Source organism: Pochonia chlamydosporia, chromosome 1, assembly GCF_001653235.2.
Source record: "Pochonia chlamydosporia 170 chromosome 1, whole genome shotgun sequence".
In the NCBI taxonomy this organism is placed as follows: Eukaryota; Fungi; Ascomycota; class Sordariomycetes; order Hypocreales; family Clavicipitaceae; genus Pochonia; species Pochonia chlamydosporia.
The window spans coordinates 1,240,762-1,258,584 of NC_035790.1; the positions used below are offsets into that span (position 1 = coordinate 1,240,762).

The following is a 17,823-nucleotide window of genomic DNA, read 5'->3' on the forward strand; positions in this document are numbered from 1 at the left end:
TTTTGGCTCTATTCTCCTTGCACGATATGCTGGTGGCGCCGCTTGGTTCCGACCCTTGTCTGATCAAATGGATCCCAGACCCTCTTGTCCTGGGTCTGTCGACAATTAGCCCAGGTCCTGGCTACGCTACATGGCCTCGTGTCTGTTACTTGGGTTGACCTACCCGGAACCAGGAAGATGGAAAATCACCTGAGGACACGGAGCGCCAACCGCATGCTCTGCAGTATTTGTCACGCAAGAACAGACTTGTGAGCCCGGTGGTGGTTTGGACAATTATTCCATCTCCAACCCATGGCGATCTGTCACATTTTTAGGGCGTACAGCCCGAGACCCTCTGTTCCTTTGGGGAGTCGTGAAGGTCGTGACCTGACGCGTTGAGTGTTGCACAGGCTCCTCTTTTGCTCGTGCGCAAGGAAGAGAGGTCAAGGGGGGAAGAGAAAGAAAAGGCGGAGTGCACTCATGATGCCCCTGAGAGTTGAGATGAGATGAAGCGAACTGGTGTCAATTGATGGAGCATCAATTGGTAATCAATGGTTGAATGGTATTGTAGAGTACAATACGAACCCGACAATCGTTGCCGACGACCAACACCTCGCATATCTGGAATCCAATTGCCGGGGATCGCTATGCTTGTCTACTAACTTGATTCGTACGCGAGCGATGGCCACGCGAAATCCGGGTCATGCAGCCTGGCCGAGGCTCGTGGAGACGAACCACACGTGGTAACCCGGGACGTCGCCATGAACAAAAAAAAAAAAAAGTGACAGAAAATAATGCAAGAGTATCAGGTAGGCGAACGGACAAGAAAAACTTTGAACCACACAAAGTTGAAGCTGGTCAATGCAGGCCAGCACGGCATTTACGACCATTGACTGACCTGCTCGTGTCAGTCAGGTTGAGTCAAGCCAAGCCAACTCATGTCATGTCAGAGACCTATGTACGCCATCGAAAATTGTATAAAATGCATATTTTGCTCCGGTCTCAGCAATGAATGCCAGAGAGATGCCAGTCCCCCGAAACTCCAATGTCCAATACACGCACAAACCAAACCAACAATCGTAACCCCACGAACGCCTCCGCCCATTGTATACATAATAATTCTACAACGCTCCATCAACACAACTGAAACCATTCAAAAAACCCAAACTGCACGCAACCAGTCACCCCGAAAGTGAGCATTCGTGAAATGCAGCCCTCGCCCCTGACCAGTTGATCCCGGACACCGTGCCAACCTCAGTTCGCGGCGAGCCAACAATGAACCACGGACTGCCACGACACTCGCGACTTTCGGTGTAATACGTCCATGCCAAACAGCCGCCAGTGCCTCTGCCTGTGCCTCTGCATTTCCGCTGACAATCCTGAGCCGTCTTGATGCCCCTCCACACACGGACCTCCTCTTCCCCGCCAGGGCCAACATGATCATGGCCGTCCCTCAGCGCCGTCGATTCCTCCCCATAGGACTCCAACGCGTCTCTCCCGAACAACCCCCACAACTGGCCCCAGAGCACCGGCTCCTTCATCCTGCCCAACGCTCTCGCCGCCTTCACCATCGCCCCAGGCGTTCTCAGCCCGTGAAAGCTCACAATCGGTGAACACGCTCCGTCTGCCCTGATCCGCGTCAAATCAGGCGCCTCCCCATTGAAGTAGTGGCTGAATTGCTCGTCCAGATAAACCCCCATGCGGAGCAACGTCCTCGCGACGAGTCTATCCCCCCAGACCTCATCCAACGACCGCACGTACGCCTCGCGCACGACATCCCCCCTCCCAAACAGCATCCTCATGGCCTCCCCCGAAATAAGCACCCCCGAGCCGCCGTGCGCAAACCTCGCCTTGTAATCGCCCACCGCGTTGCCCAAATACCACGCCTTCCCGGGGTCCAAACGCCCCAGCAGCAACTCCAGCGACTCCCTCACCACAAAGGTATCATCATCCAGTATAGCATACCACTTCTTGTGCGGCATCCGCTTGTACGCCAGCTCCATCCCCATGATGAACTGTCCATATTAGCATCTCCCTTTTCACAAAATCCCCACCAAAAACTCACCTTCAACGCATCCAGCTCCCATCCAAACTTGGCGCCCAACTCCCCCGCCCTCCTCTCATCGCCAGCCTCCACCGCCGCCCTCAAACTCCTATACTTCCCAAACCGCACATGCTCCTCAAATCCTCTCACCCTCTCATCGCCCATCACCAAGCCCACCGCGTCAATCACCCTCGCCCCCAGCTCCTCCGTCCGATTCCCCTCCCAGTCCCCCACGACGAGGTAATCCCTCCCCTCGTCGCCCAGCACCCCGCCCTTGACGGCAAACGCATCCAGCTGCTCCTTGACGCGGTGTCTCGTCCCGTACCCCGTCTTGATGAGGTAGCCCACCTCGCTGGGGAGATGGACGGGGTACCGCGGCGGCCGACGGAGCCAGGCGTCTCGGTGGGAGAAGCGCAGCAGGGCCTTGACGCGGGCGGTGTTGAATCGCACGGCTAGGACGGTGGGCGAGTCTGGCGGTAGGGTGATGTACACGACTGTGAGGAGGACGAGCGCCATGATGAGAAGGGGGGTGAGGCGACGACGTGTGCGTGTGCGTCGGAACATTGCGAGGATACAATGGCAAAAAAAGGAGGGTTAGGTTGGAATTGTGTTCATTGTGAACAGGACATGCTGAATGAGTGAATGGTGGTAAGTGCGGATTCTTGGAAATTTCGAATGGAAGTGAGAGTGTGTCGTGGACAATTGGTAAGAAAAGGAACGGACAGAAAGTTAGTTCGTGTCTCGTGCGAGCTAGAAAGCTAGGAGGTCAAGTTGGACTGTGTGGCGTGCGTGTATCCACCGTCGTCACTCATCACGCTCGTAATCTTACGTGTAATCAAAACGACACAACATGAGACACAACAACTCATCAATGGTATACACTGTATTGTAGAATGCTATTCTTCTAATTACAGCCTAATTTTTATGTACAGAATGAACGTCTTTTTTATCCTGATGCCCTCCCACGTCTACGATGCAAAAACAAAAAAACGTATAAATGCACAAAATGTGCGGATCGGATCCAAGCGCTCACCCATGCAGGAGACAAGTAGCAATGACATATAACCACGTTTCGTCTTGATTTTTCCTTGCTTGTTGAACAACAACAATAAGAAAAGAAATAACGGTCACCTCTCCAGTTCGTAAAACAATAGGTAAACCTCCCTCTGCATGCCCAACACCTCACTCGTCTTTGCTTCACGGACCTTTTCGTCGCTCACGCGCCACCATTTGTCGGCCGCTGGCTTCCGCCGCTTCGGTTTCTTGGGGCCACCATTGGAGGGGAGTTTTCTGAGGTCCGCGTTCTTGGAGGCTGCTAGCTTCGAGAGGGCTGATTTTGTGGAGGCAGCGACGGAACGGACGCTGCTGGTGTCTGTGTCCCTTTCCTTGCCGTTGGACGAACTGGCTGGGGAGTTGGACTCGGCGGGCACGCTGCGAGGGGGGGCGGCCATGGAGATGAGTGACGGTGTGGATGAGTTGGTTGCGGGGGACGGGGAGAGCAGATCCGGTGTTGAGATGGCCGGGCTGAGGGTTGGTCGGGACGCGATTTCGGGCGTAGAGATGGGTGTTGGCGTCCTGCTGTAGACGTCGGACTGCTGAAACGTATTTGCATTGTGATATGGTGACGGTTGGTTCTGCCGTCGAAAGGCCTCGTAATGACCGCTGTTGTGGCCGCCGCGGTGCGTCACCGTGCCGAGAAGCTTGTACCGGTGCTGGTCCATCAAGCCTCCCAGCGGGAGCTCCTCCGGGAATGCCACCTTGGCTGAGTTCTTCTGCGTCATTTGCCCGACGCCGTAGATGGAACGTGACAGGTGGAGGGCTAAGATTTTGGGAAAGATGGAAATGCGAGTCGTCTTGGCTATTCTGCGCTTCGGCGCATATCGAATATCCCCCAGGTCGACGTCCTCTGGAGGTTGTTCGGGATCCGTGTCGATTGCCCTTTGTAACTTCGCAATGCTGTCCTTGGCTTGCGCAATAAAACTCTCTGAGTTCGACCGCGCCACTTCGTGTTCCAAATTCGCCTTGACGTGCATCAGCCTGCACATTTCACACTTGAAGTCGTCAATGTATTCGGTCTTGAACACCCCGTCAAAGCAGGAATTCAACGACGTTGAAGAAACCTGCGGAACGGCAATGGTCAGGGTACAAAACGTCTCCTCCCTGGGCTTCGTCTTGTATTTGCAAGTCTGACACTCGAGATGCGACTCGTACTTCCCTTCCATGGGGAACCCTTCTTCCAGCTCAAGCGGCACTTGTAACTGTATCTCAGGACCAGTAGCCTCCTGTGATGTCGGCGAAGACGCGCCAGACTCGTGCCCACCGTGCCCATTGGCGCCATTCGCAACGCCGCCGCCATTCGTAGCACCGTCATCCGAATTCCGGCTGCCGTTGATGGGACTATCCGTTCCGCCTGCAGCAGCATGCAGAAGCCCATTCTTCCGCGCATGAAACCTCGCCCTCTGTCCAGCATGATACTCGTCCTTGAGGCGCTCAGCAACAATCTGCAGGAACTCCTGGGCATCCTGCTGCTGCCTGCTGATGCGTTGCTTAAAAGCCACCTCGAGCACCTTGACAAAGGGGAACGGTGACACGGACTTTTTATAGATCGGCCTCTCGTTGAGAGCATCCAGCATCTCCTTCAAACCCTGCGTCACCAGACCATCCTGCAGACCCTGCAGCTTCCACTGCTCCAGCCTAGCGGTGCCGTCGGGTTGTACAAGGTTGGCATACACGGCGGGATCTTCGATGCGACGACGGTGGGTTTCACGAATCAGATAGACGCGGAGGTCGCCAAGGCCAGCGAGAGCCTGGAGGACAGAGTTGATGAAGCAATCGTTGGCCTGGTTCCGCAGACCTACGACCGTCTTCTTCTTGGAACTCGTCTCATGGTCGATGGTAAAGTTGGGTCCAAACACGTAGATGAGGGCGACGGCGGCGAGAGAAGCTCCCGCAGCATACGATACGACCGACGACGACTTGTCGGGCATGGTTCGCAGGTAAGCGGCGGGGGGCGCCTAGAATTGCTACACCGCTGGCGTGGACGCAACGCCCTATTTTTGTCTTTTTTTTTTTCCTTTTTTATGTCTGGTTCGGTTTTTGCTTAGAAATGTCTTGGGAAAGCGAGATTTCGGGTTCCTCGGCTTGGGGGTGCGGCGTAAGGGTCGCAAAGACGGGACGAAGCCGATATTATGCGACGAGACGAAAAGAGGGCCAAAAATAAGAACCGCAAGACACTCGTTAGGCGAATGCCAATATCATGGGCTGTTGCAAGGCCAGCGGGTGTTTGGCAAGCGAAAAGAGCAGGATATTAGGGTGATGAGGTGGTCGTCGGCGAAGGTCCCGGATTCATGGCGCGGCGCAAACCGGGGAGGCGGGAATTGTGTTGCCTGGAAGAAATGGACGGTGTGTGTCGGCAACCACGAGCATTGAGGGGACCGAGAAAGAAAGAAAAATGGAAGAATGGAAGGCCAGCCTCGACAGGAATGGTTGGACGCCTCCCGATCTGACTGGGTAGGATGAGATGGGGGACTGGACGGGGAAATGAATGGTGTGCGGTGGTTCGGCGGAATCGTTTGTGGTTTGTGGAGAGCGAGCACTTGAGGAGTCAATGCATCTCCATCAGCAGGTCTGCAGGATGCGGATGCGGATGTGGATCAAAAGTCCTTGAAGAGAACATTGAACCTGTGAAGGAACAAATGAAGGCAAGAATGGGGTCCTGCCAGGTCCAGTTAGGTCCAGTTAGGTCCAGTTAGGTCCAGTCTGGTCGTCGATTTAACCATTTGGTGTGGAGGCGCTTGAATCTGCGGGTCTCTGAAGACGACGACTCGACAACAATGTTAAACTCGACATGTTCCAGATATTTGCAATAAAGACGCAAACTCATAACTTTCCCCGTTTCTTCATCGTCACACGCCCACACTTACGGCAACTCTCATTTGGGCAGGTACAAGGTCAATGAACTCCCATTCCCAAAATACCTCGGTGGTGCTGCATACCCCTCCCAAGCCAATTGGCTCAACCTCAACCTGCATGCAACTAGAGCACCATGTCAGCGGGTAAGGGGACGGCGCTTCTCCGGATTGGATTCTGATTCTTCCCTCTCCTCCGTGCAAGGTGGGAGGCTAACCAATGGAGGGAGACGAGGGTGGGGGGTTTGCGATGACACTGTCTGGTCTGTCTGGTCGTTGTCACGATGCACCAAGTAAAACATCTTCATGTCGTGCTGATACACCATACCCAAACCACCATTATCCCCGTCCGCAGATTGACAGCGATCGACAGCCTCCCGTGTGAACAGTGCGCCATGGACATATTCAAGCTTAAAATATGCCTGTGGCTGCCTCACCAAACACCGCAATTGGTTCCAAATTCGTCACAACACTACCAACCACTACAGTCTATCCCTTTGCATGTACGCACAAACCTCCATCCAACACGGGTATAACGAACCGGCTCATCATCATCCTCCTCCTCCTCATTCTCCATCTCAACCACCCATCTAACTCACCCTATCCCCCTTCCACTCCCACAGCATCCCATCCAAAGCCCCCCTCCTCACCCACTCCGTCACCAACTCCCCCTCGCTCTCATCACCATAAAACGGCCTCGGAACCTGATATGTTTCCACCTCCATCCTCGCCCCCGGATCAACCTCCTTCCACCTCCCCGTCCTCAACGCCCCCATCGTCCACGCCACGTCCATCAACACAATCCGAATCTTCCTCTCCAGCCTCGCATCCCCCCTCGGCAACTTGTGAAAATACTCGTCCTTGATATCCGCCACGTCCACCCTCTGCGGCTGCGCCAACACCACGTGCCTCAACTCCGGAAGCGTAGCTATATCCCACCACAGCCAGTGATTATCAAGCGGTACCCCAAACAGCGCCAGACGCTTCAGCTCCGGCCACAGGCGCCAGACGTCCGTGTGCGCATCGGGCACGCTCAACGACGGGTACTCGCCCAGACACGTGAACTCTTCCACCTTGGAAAGGCGCTCGAAGCCCTCGCGTAGTGTCTTCCGCACGCTGAGGTGGTCGTCGAGGGGGTCGAGGCTAGAAAAGGGCATGTGGATGACCAGACGGCGGAGGGAGTCGCCTACGTGGGTGAAGAGTTCGCGTACCCATTCCGCGGTGGGGAGGTCGTCGAGAGATGCTCCGAATGGCGCTAGGTAGAGTGATGTGATGCTTGAGAGGGACAATATGGGCGGGAGCGTTGGGACTAAGCGCGGCATACAGAGGAGATAGGTGGCGAGCCGTTGGCTGGTGTCGATGTGTACGCAGTGTTGGCGGAGGAGTCGTGAGGCGTGCTTGTAGGTGGCGCGGCAGACAGTCGTGAGTGAGAGGAGCGTCTTGGTTGAGATGTGTCTGGGGGGAAGGATGACGTGCGTCTTGGAAGGGAGGAGACAATCGGTGATGTGTAGAATGAGCTCCAGGGGCAGCCTTGCGTGTTCCATGTTGATGGTGCTTTTTGGTGATGAATTCTGCAAGAAAAGTGTTGAGATTGTTGGTGACATCTCACCCTGCCCATTGAACGACGACTGCGCCTCGATTCAACTTGTTTTCTGCGATTGTCATTTTCTGACAGACAGATTCTCTTCCACCATATTCAGCTACGGTAAATGAGCAAGTTTGTGAGGGAGCGTCGCTGGCGATCAGTGACCATAGAGGTTGAGGCGTGAGTGACGACAGACTGACCCGGCTGAGGTAAATTGACTTTTATGCATGATTGAGGTCAATCCAGCCTCCCACCAGACTCCATACCCCAGACCTTGATTTTGGTGCCGAGCCCAGGTTGTGAAACCCGCCTGTCCAACCCAATCAACATCGAAATGTTCCGACCGAATCAAATCCCGTCCTTTCCTCCCTCCAGGACCTCCAATCGGGCTAGGTGACAAACATTATGCATGAGGCTGAATAATGGCGGGTTTGCAAAGTAGAAGTACGTACTTGATTCCATGTTGTAACTAGATGTCACACATCCGCTTGGGTGGGACGGTGACCAACGCCACGGCACAGAAACAAGTGTCATACCACGATCAAGTTGAGCATCAGAGCAAAAATGCCCACCTAGGTATTTAACAATTACATCTTGCCTATATATATGTATGTGGTATCTGCAGCTTCTATATGAAATCCAATCTCCTTCCAGCCACCTGACTCACCACCCACCATACTTCAACCGGCAAAATCATGGGCAACAAATATTTACCTGCTCGCTCGTCCATGCAGAAAGAAACATGGTTCCAGTCATGTACAGCCTCTGAAAAAGAAACTAAAAGGAAAAAAAAAACCCCCCAAAAAAGGTCTGCAAAACGTGAAGGGGAATCAAGAAAACGCCTTTCCAATGCATCTTGATGATGAATTAGCTATCACGCCTATGCAAAGTGCCAAATGACGCCTGCACCACCATCCAAGACGCCTGAATTACAACAGTCGCCTTTACACGTTTCTATCCCACCTCTTCATACTCCGGCCCAAACCACCATCGCCTCGCTACTTCTTCGCTGGACTTTCGTACGAATAATCCACGCTCCACAATGAGTCCCATAGTACAGACTTCTTCGTTGGGCTGCCTGTCGAGTCTTCTCTCTGCACAGGTATTCGGGTCTACAGGCATGGCGGATCAGCAACATTTACGGGCCAAGCAGGGAGTCGACATTTCGTACCTCGGAAGACTTGCCGGTTGCTCCCTGTGCCGAGGACTCCCCGGATGGTTGGCCAAGCCCTTCGTTGCCAGACGTGCTTTTCTGTGTCCCCTTACCCCCAACTTCCTCGGAGCTGCCGATTTGAAGCTGGCCACTTGACAATGGTCCCGCTTGCACCGGGCTCATACCAGCTGGGGAATCCGGTGCAGCCGCCCGAAGAGAATTCGTTTCGCTGGCCAAGGCGCTGCTCTTCAGTACAGCAGTCCCACCGGCATTTGGGAACGGCAGCGCCTTTTTCGAGCCAGAGCTGCTACGCCTACTTTCCAAGCTCTTCGAAAGGGTCTTGTTAATACCCTCAATGCTGCTGATGCTGTCTCGATTTTTGCCCTTGACCTTGATTGGAAGGGTCTGAATGTTGGCCGTTGCCTCAACGTTATTGGAAGCAACGGTTGATTTGCCCATTCCAGGTGTAGCCGGTGCGCCTGGCTTATCTTCCTGCGCCTCAATAAGATACCATCGTAGACCGTCAGATAGCTGGAAAGGGTTGTCGTTCTCGTCGTCGTTGATGGACTCGGAATCGTTCGCTGGCTGGAGGCTCTTGGACAGGTCGACTATTCGTTCCTGGATACGAGATATTCGTGCTACCAGCCACTCTCTGTGACGAAGACGGTGCGCATCCGTTTCCCGCAGGAAGTAATGGGGAAATCCCACATTGAATGCTGCCCATGCTCCTGCTTGCTGGTTACGCGTAGGAAGGAACAACGCTAAATCACCCTCTTTGAAGTTCTTGAACGCAATCTTCTCGTGGGCATCTTTCTGTTGGACATGGGCTCGATCCCTGTATGCCTTGGCCTCTCTCTGCCACTTTCGAGCCTTGTGCTCTGCTTCCTTGATCCGCATGTATATCGTGTCCGAGAAGACCTCTGTGTCGAACGACCCTAGTTTGTCCATGAATGCTGCGTATTTGTCCGATTCACTAGCTGCATCACTGGCGTTCATCCAGTACATCAACTCCAGATCAGCACTGTCAGCCATGGACTTTGTGCCCAGACTGACCGAACGACGGATGGAATTTCCGGGATCTGAAGAGTCGTTCGGATTCTGAGTCGCTCGTTCTGACCGTGGAACCTTGCTGATGGTCATCTCCCCAGGCTTTCTCGAAACGGCATACCCACAACGCTCAAGCAGACGCGTCAGGCGTTCGCTCTGTGCATACAGTCTTTGAGTCAGGTCCTTGGTTCGCCTGTCTCGGGCATCATACTGAGAGGTCAGTGCAGACGATTTGGTTTGCAGATCTTCTATTCTGTGCTTCACTGAGTGAAGCTCCTCCTCCAGGCTTCCAACTTGTGATTGGCGAGAAGCAAGATCCTCCGTCAGCTTGCTCACCTTCTTTTCCGCAGATTCAAGCTTCTTCTGTAGAGTTTCAGAGCCGGTTTCGCCAGCTGACAACTTCGCTCGAAGTTGGCTCAGGTCTTCTCTGCTGTTTGAAAGCTCCCTTTCAAGAGCCGACACCCTAGCCTTCTCTTCCGATACACTTTCGCGCAGCTGAACCACCGAATCTTCCTCCTTGGCGAGCTTAGTCTTGGTGTCAGAAACCTCTGCCTTCAGCTCATTGACCGATGTGAGGGCATGCTCAAGATCCACCTTCGCCATGGCTGAATCACTCTCCATGTTCTGTACCCTGACTACCAGGCCTGCAATGTGTGATAGAGATGACTCGGTGAGATCCGACAAATCGGCGGGAGCGGCTTCTGAAGGTGATAGTTCGGCATGGATCTTGTGGAGTGAGTCGAGTTGACCTTGTGCACGCTCCTCAGCGTCCTGCAGGCTCTTTGATAATGAAGCTGCTTCCTCTTTAGCTTCTCGTGCCTGTCGCTCCGATATCTCCAACTGGTCGCGATGCGTTTGAGCTTCCTTGCGGAGGAACTCGATTTGCCCCTGCGCTTTCAATGTCTCATCCGTCTTTTCCTTTGTCAGTGTTTCGATTTGTGACTCAAGTTGTTGAATTTTTCCACCAAAAGTCGCCTTCTCATTCTCGCGGGACGCATCAAAGTGCTCCATCTCGTCTTCATTATCCTCCAAGCGAGCCCTGAGCGTTTTGATCTCATCCTCCAAGGACTTTCGCTCTTCCAGGAACTCACGCTTCAAAGCCTCCATGTTTCCAAGTAGATCTTTCTTTGTCGAATTTGCCTCTTGTATCTGATCCTTCATGACGTTATGCTCAGACGCTCGGGTGCTGAGGTCTTTCTGTATGCGAGTAGACTTCTGCTTCTCCTCACGAAGCTCATTTTCCAACTGAGTGATTCTCCGCAAGAGGGGATCAGCGCCATCAGAAGATCTACGCCGATCATCAAGTCGATTCGATCTGACAGACGAACTTGAACCACGCCGCTCTTGTGGCTGGTGATTCTGCGGTTGAAATAAATTGCCAGGTCGGGATGATTGGCTTTGCCTGTGAAGAAGGTCTTCCAGACGCCTGACTCTGCTTTCTGCCGTCTTCAGCTTGCTTTCCATCTTGGACTTGTCATCTTGCAGAGAGCGAAGGAGGTCATCATCGCCGCGAATCATGAGTCCACTTCTCCCAAGAGCCGCTTCGTGGACACTGCCATTCTTGAATGCCTTGAGCCGTTTGGATTGCTGCTTCGTAGGACTATTCAGTTCTTGAACAAGTTTTTCAATGTCTTCGAGAATGACTTGGTCTATTTCCTGCTCCTGAAGGGACTGAAGAAACATATCCAGGTCGTCCTTGTTAATCGACGGCCAGGGTAAGTCTTCTCCCAAGAGGTTGACCTCGAGCCCAATGACATTCGAATCCAGACTGGGTCCGTACATGCTGCCCACCACCTTGTGCCACTTTCTTCGTCTCTTGGTTTCCTCATCTTGAAATAGGGCCATTTCGTTAGCCAACGTCGAAGAGTCAGCCTTGACCTTGTCAACCCATTCACGCCGGCGAATAGCTTCAACGATGAATGACGCATACATGTAGGGGAGCTGATGGATAAGTCGGAGATAGTCAAACGTGGTCATGTCGTCTTCGGACTGGTTCAAGAGATTAATCTGGCTTCGCACACTACTATGCAAAGAAGTGATGTCGGTGATGGTTCGCATGCAGCCAACTGATTCAGAAGCAATCGCGTTTCGAGCCCTTGTGGCGTACTGAACCAACTCATCCATCTCCTTGGCGCGCTTCTTGAGAGACGGAACCAGTCGTTCGGTGTGATTCGACGCGGTTTTCGAGGCCAGAGCCAGATCGCGCTGGGAACCGCTGTATCCAAGTGCGGTGCGGTAGTCCGAGTCCATCTGGCTGACTAGCGCCTCAATATCCTCAAGAAGCTGCGCCGAGTCAGTGCTGTGACCCAAGACTGACCGATTCATCATCTTGTCAAACTCGGCAATGAGTCCCTCCAAGCCTTGGTACATTTGCGACGCAAGACCGTCTAAAGAAGAAGCCTTTTCCGCGAATCTCCGGCGAGCAGTAGGAGCGAGCTTTCCTGCCTTCTTAGCCGTCTCCAGTTCGACAAGGTCTTCCAAGCTGGCATTTGTCTTGGCCACCTTGCCTTGGGTCATGAATTTGACCATTGCGGCAGATACTTGTGTATTTCGGGCAAGTCGAAGGTGCTGCTCCCACCTGGAAGCCAGGTTTTCATGTTCTGACAAGGCAGGTACTACCCATTTTTTCAACTCGTTATACTTGGGTTCAATCTGCTTGACGCTCATCTCAAGGTTCGCAACAGCGGCATCTAGGCATTTGATCATTACGTCCATCTCGTCATATCGAGCCACAGCCTCCGTATTGAGGCGAGTACATTCCTCTGCTAGCCTAATGGCCCAGGCACGGCGTTCTTGGGACAGACCCTGCCATGACGAAATCGCTTGTACATCGTCTATGGAGTTTGGCGCATTCGGTATGGATAGCCGCGGGGGAAATGGAGTGTCGGATACGAGTGAAGATGAGCTGCCGGCATTTGAAGCGTGCGTGACTCGAATATCGTACACATACAACTCTTTCTACGGCCCAAGATACATCAGCAAGCCAGTCTTTCTGCCATACTGGCTATTTTGGTATTGTTCATCTTTTGCAGCTGTACTGACCTCGGCATGAAGGCTAGCTGACTTTACACTGCGGCCCTGAGGAGTCAGAGCGACCATGTGCTGGAGCGGCACGGAGCTGTTTTGGGAGACCCATGACTTTAAATTGTCGATGCTACAGGAATGATATAGTTAGTCACACGTTGTGCCATGGCTGAGAAGACAACCGGACCAGGGAAGGTGAGCTCCAGAAGAGTCTGGTGCGAGGACGTACGTCGAGAACTGGGCAGTATCAACCTCCAGACGCTGGCCTGTATGGGCAATCAACACCTGCGTCGCCATTCCCGAGACATTCTCCCGTGCGTGGTAGGCGGATCGGCCGATGCGGAGAGTGTCGGTGACGGGTGAAACGGGCAGATGCTCGATGTTTGTTGTTTGTTGTGCTGTGTTGTGTTATGCAGGACGCAAGATGCAAGAAAGGCACATGCGGACTGGAGGCAGAGGCGAGAGACTTGACGACGGCTGAGTGATGCCTGAAGCCTAGTGGTCCAAAAGTCGCCTCGTCGCGAGCTCGACTATGACGAGAGAGACATGCAGTGAGTGGCATTGGCCGTCTGGGGTCGAATAGACCAGCCTCAATGGATATTGCAGGTGAAGGTCCAGTCACAGCCCGATCCGGCCAGGCACGAGACGCCCTAAACTATGTTTGGCTCAGCGCTAAAATTGTCCCAGCCGGGTCTGCATGCTAAGGAAATCCGTCTTCAGTGGCCCTCCGCCTAGACGAGACCCTGCAGCTGACTTGAACGCCTTGTGACGTGCTTTGGAATAGTGGACCTTGTCCATTGTCCGGCGCGAAGCTCAAGTCTGGTGAGCGATGTCTGGTGCCCTATGCCCTTGGATCCCCAATGATCTGAATCAAATTGACGCCATCAAAAACCATCAACGCGTCGTGGTACGATGGACTCAAACTCTACTAGCATGGACTCGCATCATCTGACACTAAGGCACGACTACTACTCTCACTAACCACACACTTTTTATTCAATTTACAAAGATTTGGCTGCTGTGTGGCTTTGCAATTGGTAAAATAATCAACATGGAACCTCAAGATGTATCCATGGTCGATGAAGACGAACAACGCGACCAAATCGAAGCACAATTACCTCTATCCGAAGATGAGCAGCGAGTATTGGATCTATACGACCAGCTCCAACAGATGAGACTAGAAATTGCAATTATAAACGCTCAATCAACATATCAACCAAGTGCGCCTCCCTGTTCCTCATACTCATAACATCACGTACTAACACACACCAGCAACACCTCGCAATGACGATGCCTCCATATCCGAGGAAACTCAACGCGATCTCCTCGAAGCACGAGCAAACTTCCGGCTACGCAACGACGTAGTCGAATCCGTCATGACCGCCAACCCCATCCTCAAGGCCGTTCACAACGGCACAAACGCATCCCCTGCAGAACGGTAAATTCCCCCCATTCTCAACGGACAATATCAAGACTCACATTTTCCTGCAGCGACCTCCTCCCGCTGATAGAGCAGCGCGACCAATCCGCCATAGACGTCGCCAAGCACGCCACCGATGCTGCCTTCATCCGAAGCGACCTGACGGAAGTGCAGAGCGATACTGCCCGCGTCATTCGGAAGAACGTAGCTCTTACGGCGACCTTGTTCGAGCTGGCGGAGGAGGTGAAGCAGAAGCAGGCGAGTCGGCTGGATGACGAGGAGACGCAGGAGGAGATTAGGAGGCTGGAGGGGGTTATGAAGGCGAGCAGGCAGCGGTGGAGGGTGATTAAGGGTGTGGCGAGTGGTGTTGTTGCTGGGAGTGGCGTGGATTGGGCGAGGGATGCGAAGCTGCGTGAGGTTGTGTTGGATCTTGATGGTGATGAATAGCGGTGGCTTTGATGGGCGAGTCTACGCAGCTGTGGTTGTGTTATCTGGGCTGGAACTGAGCGTGGTGAGGCGGCGTCTACAAACTGGCGTTGAGTGCGGCTTCCATTTCTAATGAGTCGAAGCGATTTCCAGTTGGAACCTGATGGCTGTGGCAACTCTTCTTCAAGCGTTCCGTCAATAGGCATTTTGGACATCACTGGCCCGAAGCGAATCTCACGACATGGAAATGTGTATTGTAAGGAGCACGTCTATTCATTCGCATGGCGGTCAGATGCCCAACCGATTATATCATTCCATTCACTGGTTTGGCCCACGGCTCAGACCCAACTTGCCAATAGGCAGACGCAACGATAGAGTTTATAACGCTGCGCAACTCGCCGCCAAAAGACATAGATACAGCTGCCCGATGCCTGTAGTCGCATCGTCCTGGAGCCGTCACCTACGAAACACTGTCATGCCAACACGGGACCCTTTGTCGAGGCATCTGTTGGATTGATAGCTCTTATTCTGAGCTCATGCGGATGAAGCAAGCTGGTGGACCGAAACCCGGCAGTTTTGGAACGAAGTCTATATTACAGTATCCTTGCTAAGCAGACATTGCTGTTGGGTCACACCCATTCCATCTAAACTAACTAGGTACGCTTGGATGCCTTCAATTTCACGACTTGGGCCGCTACCCCGAGTGATCCTGTCATATTACTGACATACGAAGTATGAGATAGAAAAAAAAAATCATCTCTCAATGGGTCATTGGTGCTATTCCAGCTGCCTAGGTATTCTGGAAGAGAATCATCCTAGTACATTTCTGTGCGGAAAGTTCGCAAGGTCCATGTAGCAACATGTCATGTCGTTCTGAGCAGTGCCCAGGCGTACTTTGCCGCGCCTGTCATATGCATCGAAACCCTATCATGTCCTTGCCCCAAGCATGCTTGCCCGGTGGGAAGCCCTGCATCTGGAGCTTTGCTGGAGTACATGTTCATCAATCTGAATTAGTAGCCATGCAGATGCACCATGCAAAGGGCGGTCAATAAGCACATTCTGGGTACTTGAAGAATACAGTCACACGGTCAAATGTATTGACCGTGTGAGAGATACCGCCTATTCCAAAGTGTGCCAGGACATTTTGAAATGCGTTAGTGTATACTTGGGTGTGTGAACATACTCAAGTCTCAGGGTGTATACGACCATATTCAAGATGACGAGTAACCTTGTCTGCTTATCCTTGACTCCAACCGGTACCACACAAGATGCGTTTGTGGTGGGAGCAACTACAGTACTATGCTGCTCTGATTACGAGCTTAGGCAGACAGGACCATGGAACTAGAGCATCCAAGTGTCTTACGGTATTGTAGTGTTGATGTTGCATCTGTGGAGAAGAACGAGTTGGCAATATGAGATGGTGATGAGAATTGTGCGGCCTGCAAGATTTTACAATAAAGCCTCCTCGTAGAACAAATCAGCCATCTCCGCGTTGATATATTGACCATATTATTTGTTTGCGCCTCATCTACTTGGACTCGGCTCAGATATGGCACCGGGCAGCCACTTCTTGTCCTTTTTGTCCTGTCTTGCCCAAGGACCCGATGAATCGGATCTGGTTGGTAACGTTGAGATTGGTGGCTAGTTCAGATCGGTTCGGTGGAGCTGCTCTAATGCGGGAGCTATGACCACCGTGATCATGAAGCGTGCACGTGATATGACTGCTGGACCAGCGGAAGATGAGGCAGATGATACCGAATGATTCTTTGCCATTGAAGGCTATTACCTGCTTGTAAGTCGATAAGAGCCCGGTTGTAAACTTGGCTTAGAGCGTACGAAATCACTGCGTCCCGGTATCACTGAAGAGAAGAACCATGATGACAAAGCTGCCCGCTGGGCAATTTGACGAGGTCGAGGTGTCACAGATTTCCCAGGTCTATCTCAAAATTTGACTGGATGAGAAGTGTCCGGGCAGGGCCGGGTTATCCACGGAAAACCCAAGTAAAGCGAAGAAAAAGAACCAAAATTGAGATAAAGAATGAAGAGGGAGTGGACTTGGAACAGAGAAACTGCTGGTGAGCTGGGGGACGCAGAGTGTCGGAAACATTGGAACCCGGCCGGACCCCTTGGCTGGCTGGCCAGGTACAGCACAGTATCAGGAAGAAAAGCCGCTACTTCAGCAAAAAGATTTGGTGTGTCGCGTACCCGCCAAAAGTCGTTGCTGTGTACCATTTGGCTGTGGCTCCTGGCCCAAGCCTTGTCTGGCATCCATGCCCATGGTATGGTTGTTTGGGGCCAGCAGCCTGCAAAGGAATGGCGCGAGAGATGGAAGCGCCACATATCCAAACTGCACGCACAATGCTGCCGCTTGCTGCCTCTCTGGCCGAAGAGAGGGAGAGGGGATCAGCTCTGACCACAGCCAGGCTGTCCTCCTGGTCTGACTTGTTGCTTGGGGCTAGCACGCGGCCTTTGCAACTTGGTTGCCCATTTGCCCATCCCATCTCGCAAATGTCTCTGAGACCATTGAGGTCGGCTCGTCTCTGCATCTCAATCCCGTGTTTCCAGTGTCCCGCATCGGTGCCACAGGAGCTTCCAAGACGCGTTGTCCCACACTGCCGTTCCCTCGATCTTTCTAGGATCCACAATGTCCAGCTTGGTGAGCAACGCTCCGTACTCTGTACTCCCTAGGCAAGGAATCTTCCTCAAAAGAGCTTCTGTCAAATGCGACATATCTATCATGGCTGTCAGCTTTAAGCTTTGTATCTCGAATGAACGCGACCCGTCTGCCTTGGGTGAAACCCTACCTACCTGCATACGTGATTTTCGTCCTGGACCCTAGACCCGAACAGATGTTATTGTCTGGCCTTGACCAGCATCTATCAGAGAGGGCTGGGAAGGTACGGAAAGCTGAGCTCCAACAGAGAATGGGGACGACGGCTCTGGCAAGCTGTAACAGAGCCTTGCCTGCAACCAAGGTGCATGCCATTCTCTCACGGTACCGGCGGCCATGTATCAGTACAAGAAACGGTCGTATGACGGTACATTTCATCATGCAAGCCGCAAAGTACCCCGCTTTGCTAGCTTAGTCCTCTGGGGCATTGGAGCAAAGGAAAGGATGCTCAATTCCTCATTATTCAACAAGGGAAAGGCTGGTGCTGGGACCAGCTCCGGAACATTAGTCGCCACGAGTTGACCCATTCTCAGACTGGCAACCCAAATTAGGACTTTGTCTGAGTG

The 17,823-nt window shown here is 52.9% G+C and overlaps 5 protein-coding genes across 5 annotated transcripts; 1 reads left to right on the plus strand and 4 right to left on the minus strand.

Annotated features, from left to right (window-relative positions):
- Positions 1-1,160: 1,160 nt before the first annotated feature.
- Positions 1,161-2,539, minus strand: VFPPC_12747 (glycosyltransferase family 31; the record flags this gene model as incomplete). Its single annotated transcript, XM_018290524.1, has 2 exons — positions 1,161-1,994; positions 2,045-2,539. 2 exons carry the CDS (start codon positions 2,537-2,539, stop codon positions 1,161-1,163), a joined length of 1,329 nt encoding a protein of 442 aa, XP_018148349.1.
- Positions 2,540-3,150: 611 nt separating this feature from the next.
- Positions 3,151-5,010, minus strand: VFPPC_00283 (ubiquitin C-terminal hydrolase; the record flags this gene model as incomplete). The annotated part of the gene is made up of 1 exon (XM_018280333.1): positions 3,151-5,010. One exon carries the CDS (start codon positions 5,008-5,010, stop codon positions 3,151-3,153), a length of 1,860 nt encoding a protein of 619 aa, XP_018148350.1.
- A 1,511-nt stretch (positions 5,011-6,521) lies between these two features.
- Positions 6,522-7,475, minus strand: VFPPC_15091 (F-box-like domain-containing protein; the record flags this gene model as incomplete). The annotated part of the gene is made up of 1 exon (XM_018292844.1): positions 6,522-7,475. The coding sequence occupies one exon, from the start codon at positions 7,473-7,475 to the stop codon at positions 6,522-6,524; it is 954 nt and encodes a 317-aa protein (XP_018148351.1).
- A 1,039-nt stretch (positions 7,476-8,514) lies between these two features.
- VFPPC_00285 (Taz1-interacting factor 1) lies at positions 8,515-13,037 on the minus strand (the record flags this gene model as incomplete). Its single annotated transcript, XM_018280334.1, has 4 exons — positions 8,515-8,628; positions 8,688-12,674; positions 12,759-12,870; positions 12,970-13,037. 4 exons carry the CDS (start codon positions 13,035-13,037, stop codon positions 8,515-8,517), a joined length of 4,281 nt encoding a protein of 1,426 aa, XP_018148352.1.
- A 754-nt stretch (positions 13,038-13,791) lies between these two features.
- Positions 13,792-14,607, plus strand: VFPPC_15092 (centromere protein Cenp-H; the record flags this gene model as incomplete). The annotated part of the gene is made up of 3 exons (XM_018292845.1): positions 13,792-13,960; positions 14,013-14,178; positions 14,232-14,607. 3 exons carry the CDS (start codon positions 13,792-13,794, stop codon positions 14,605-14,607), a joined length of 711 nt encoding a protein of 236 aa, XP_018148353.1.
- Between the last annotated feature and the right edge of the window lie 3,216 nt (positions 14,608-17,823).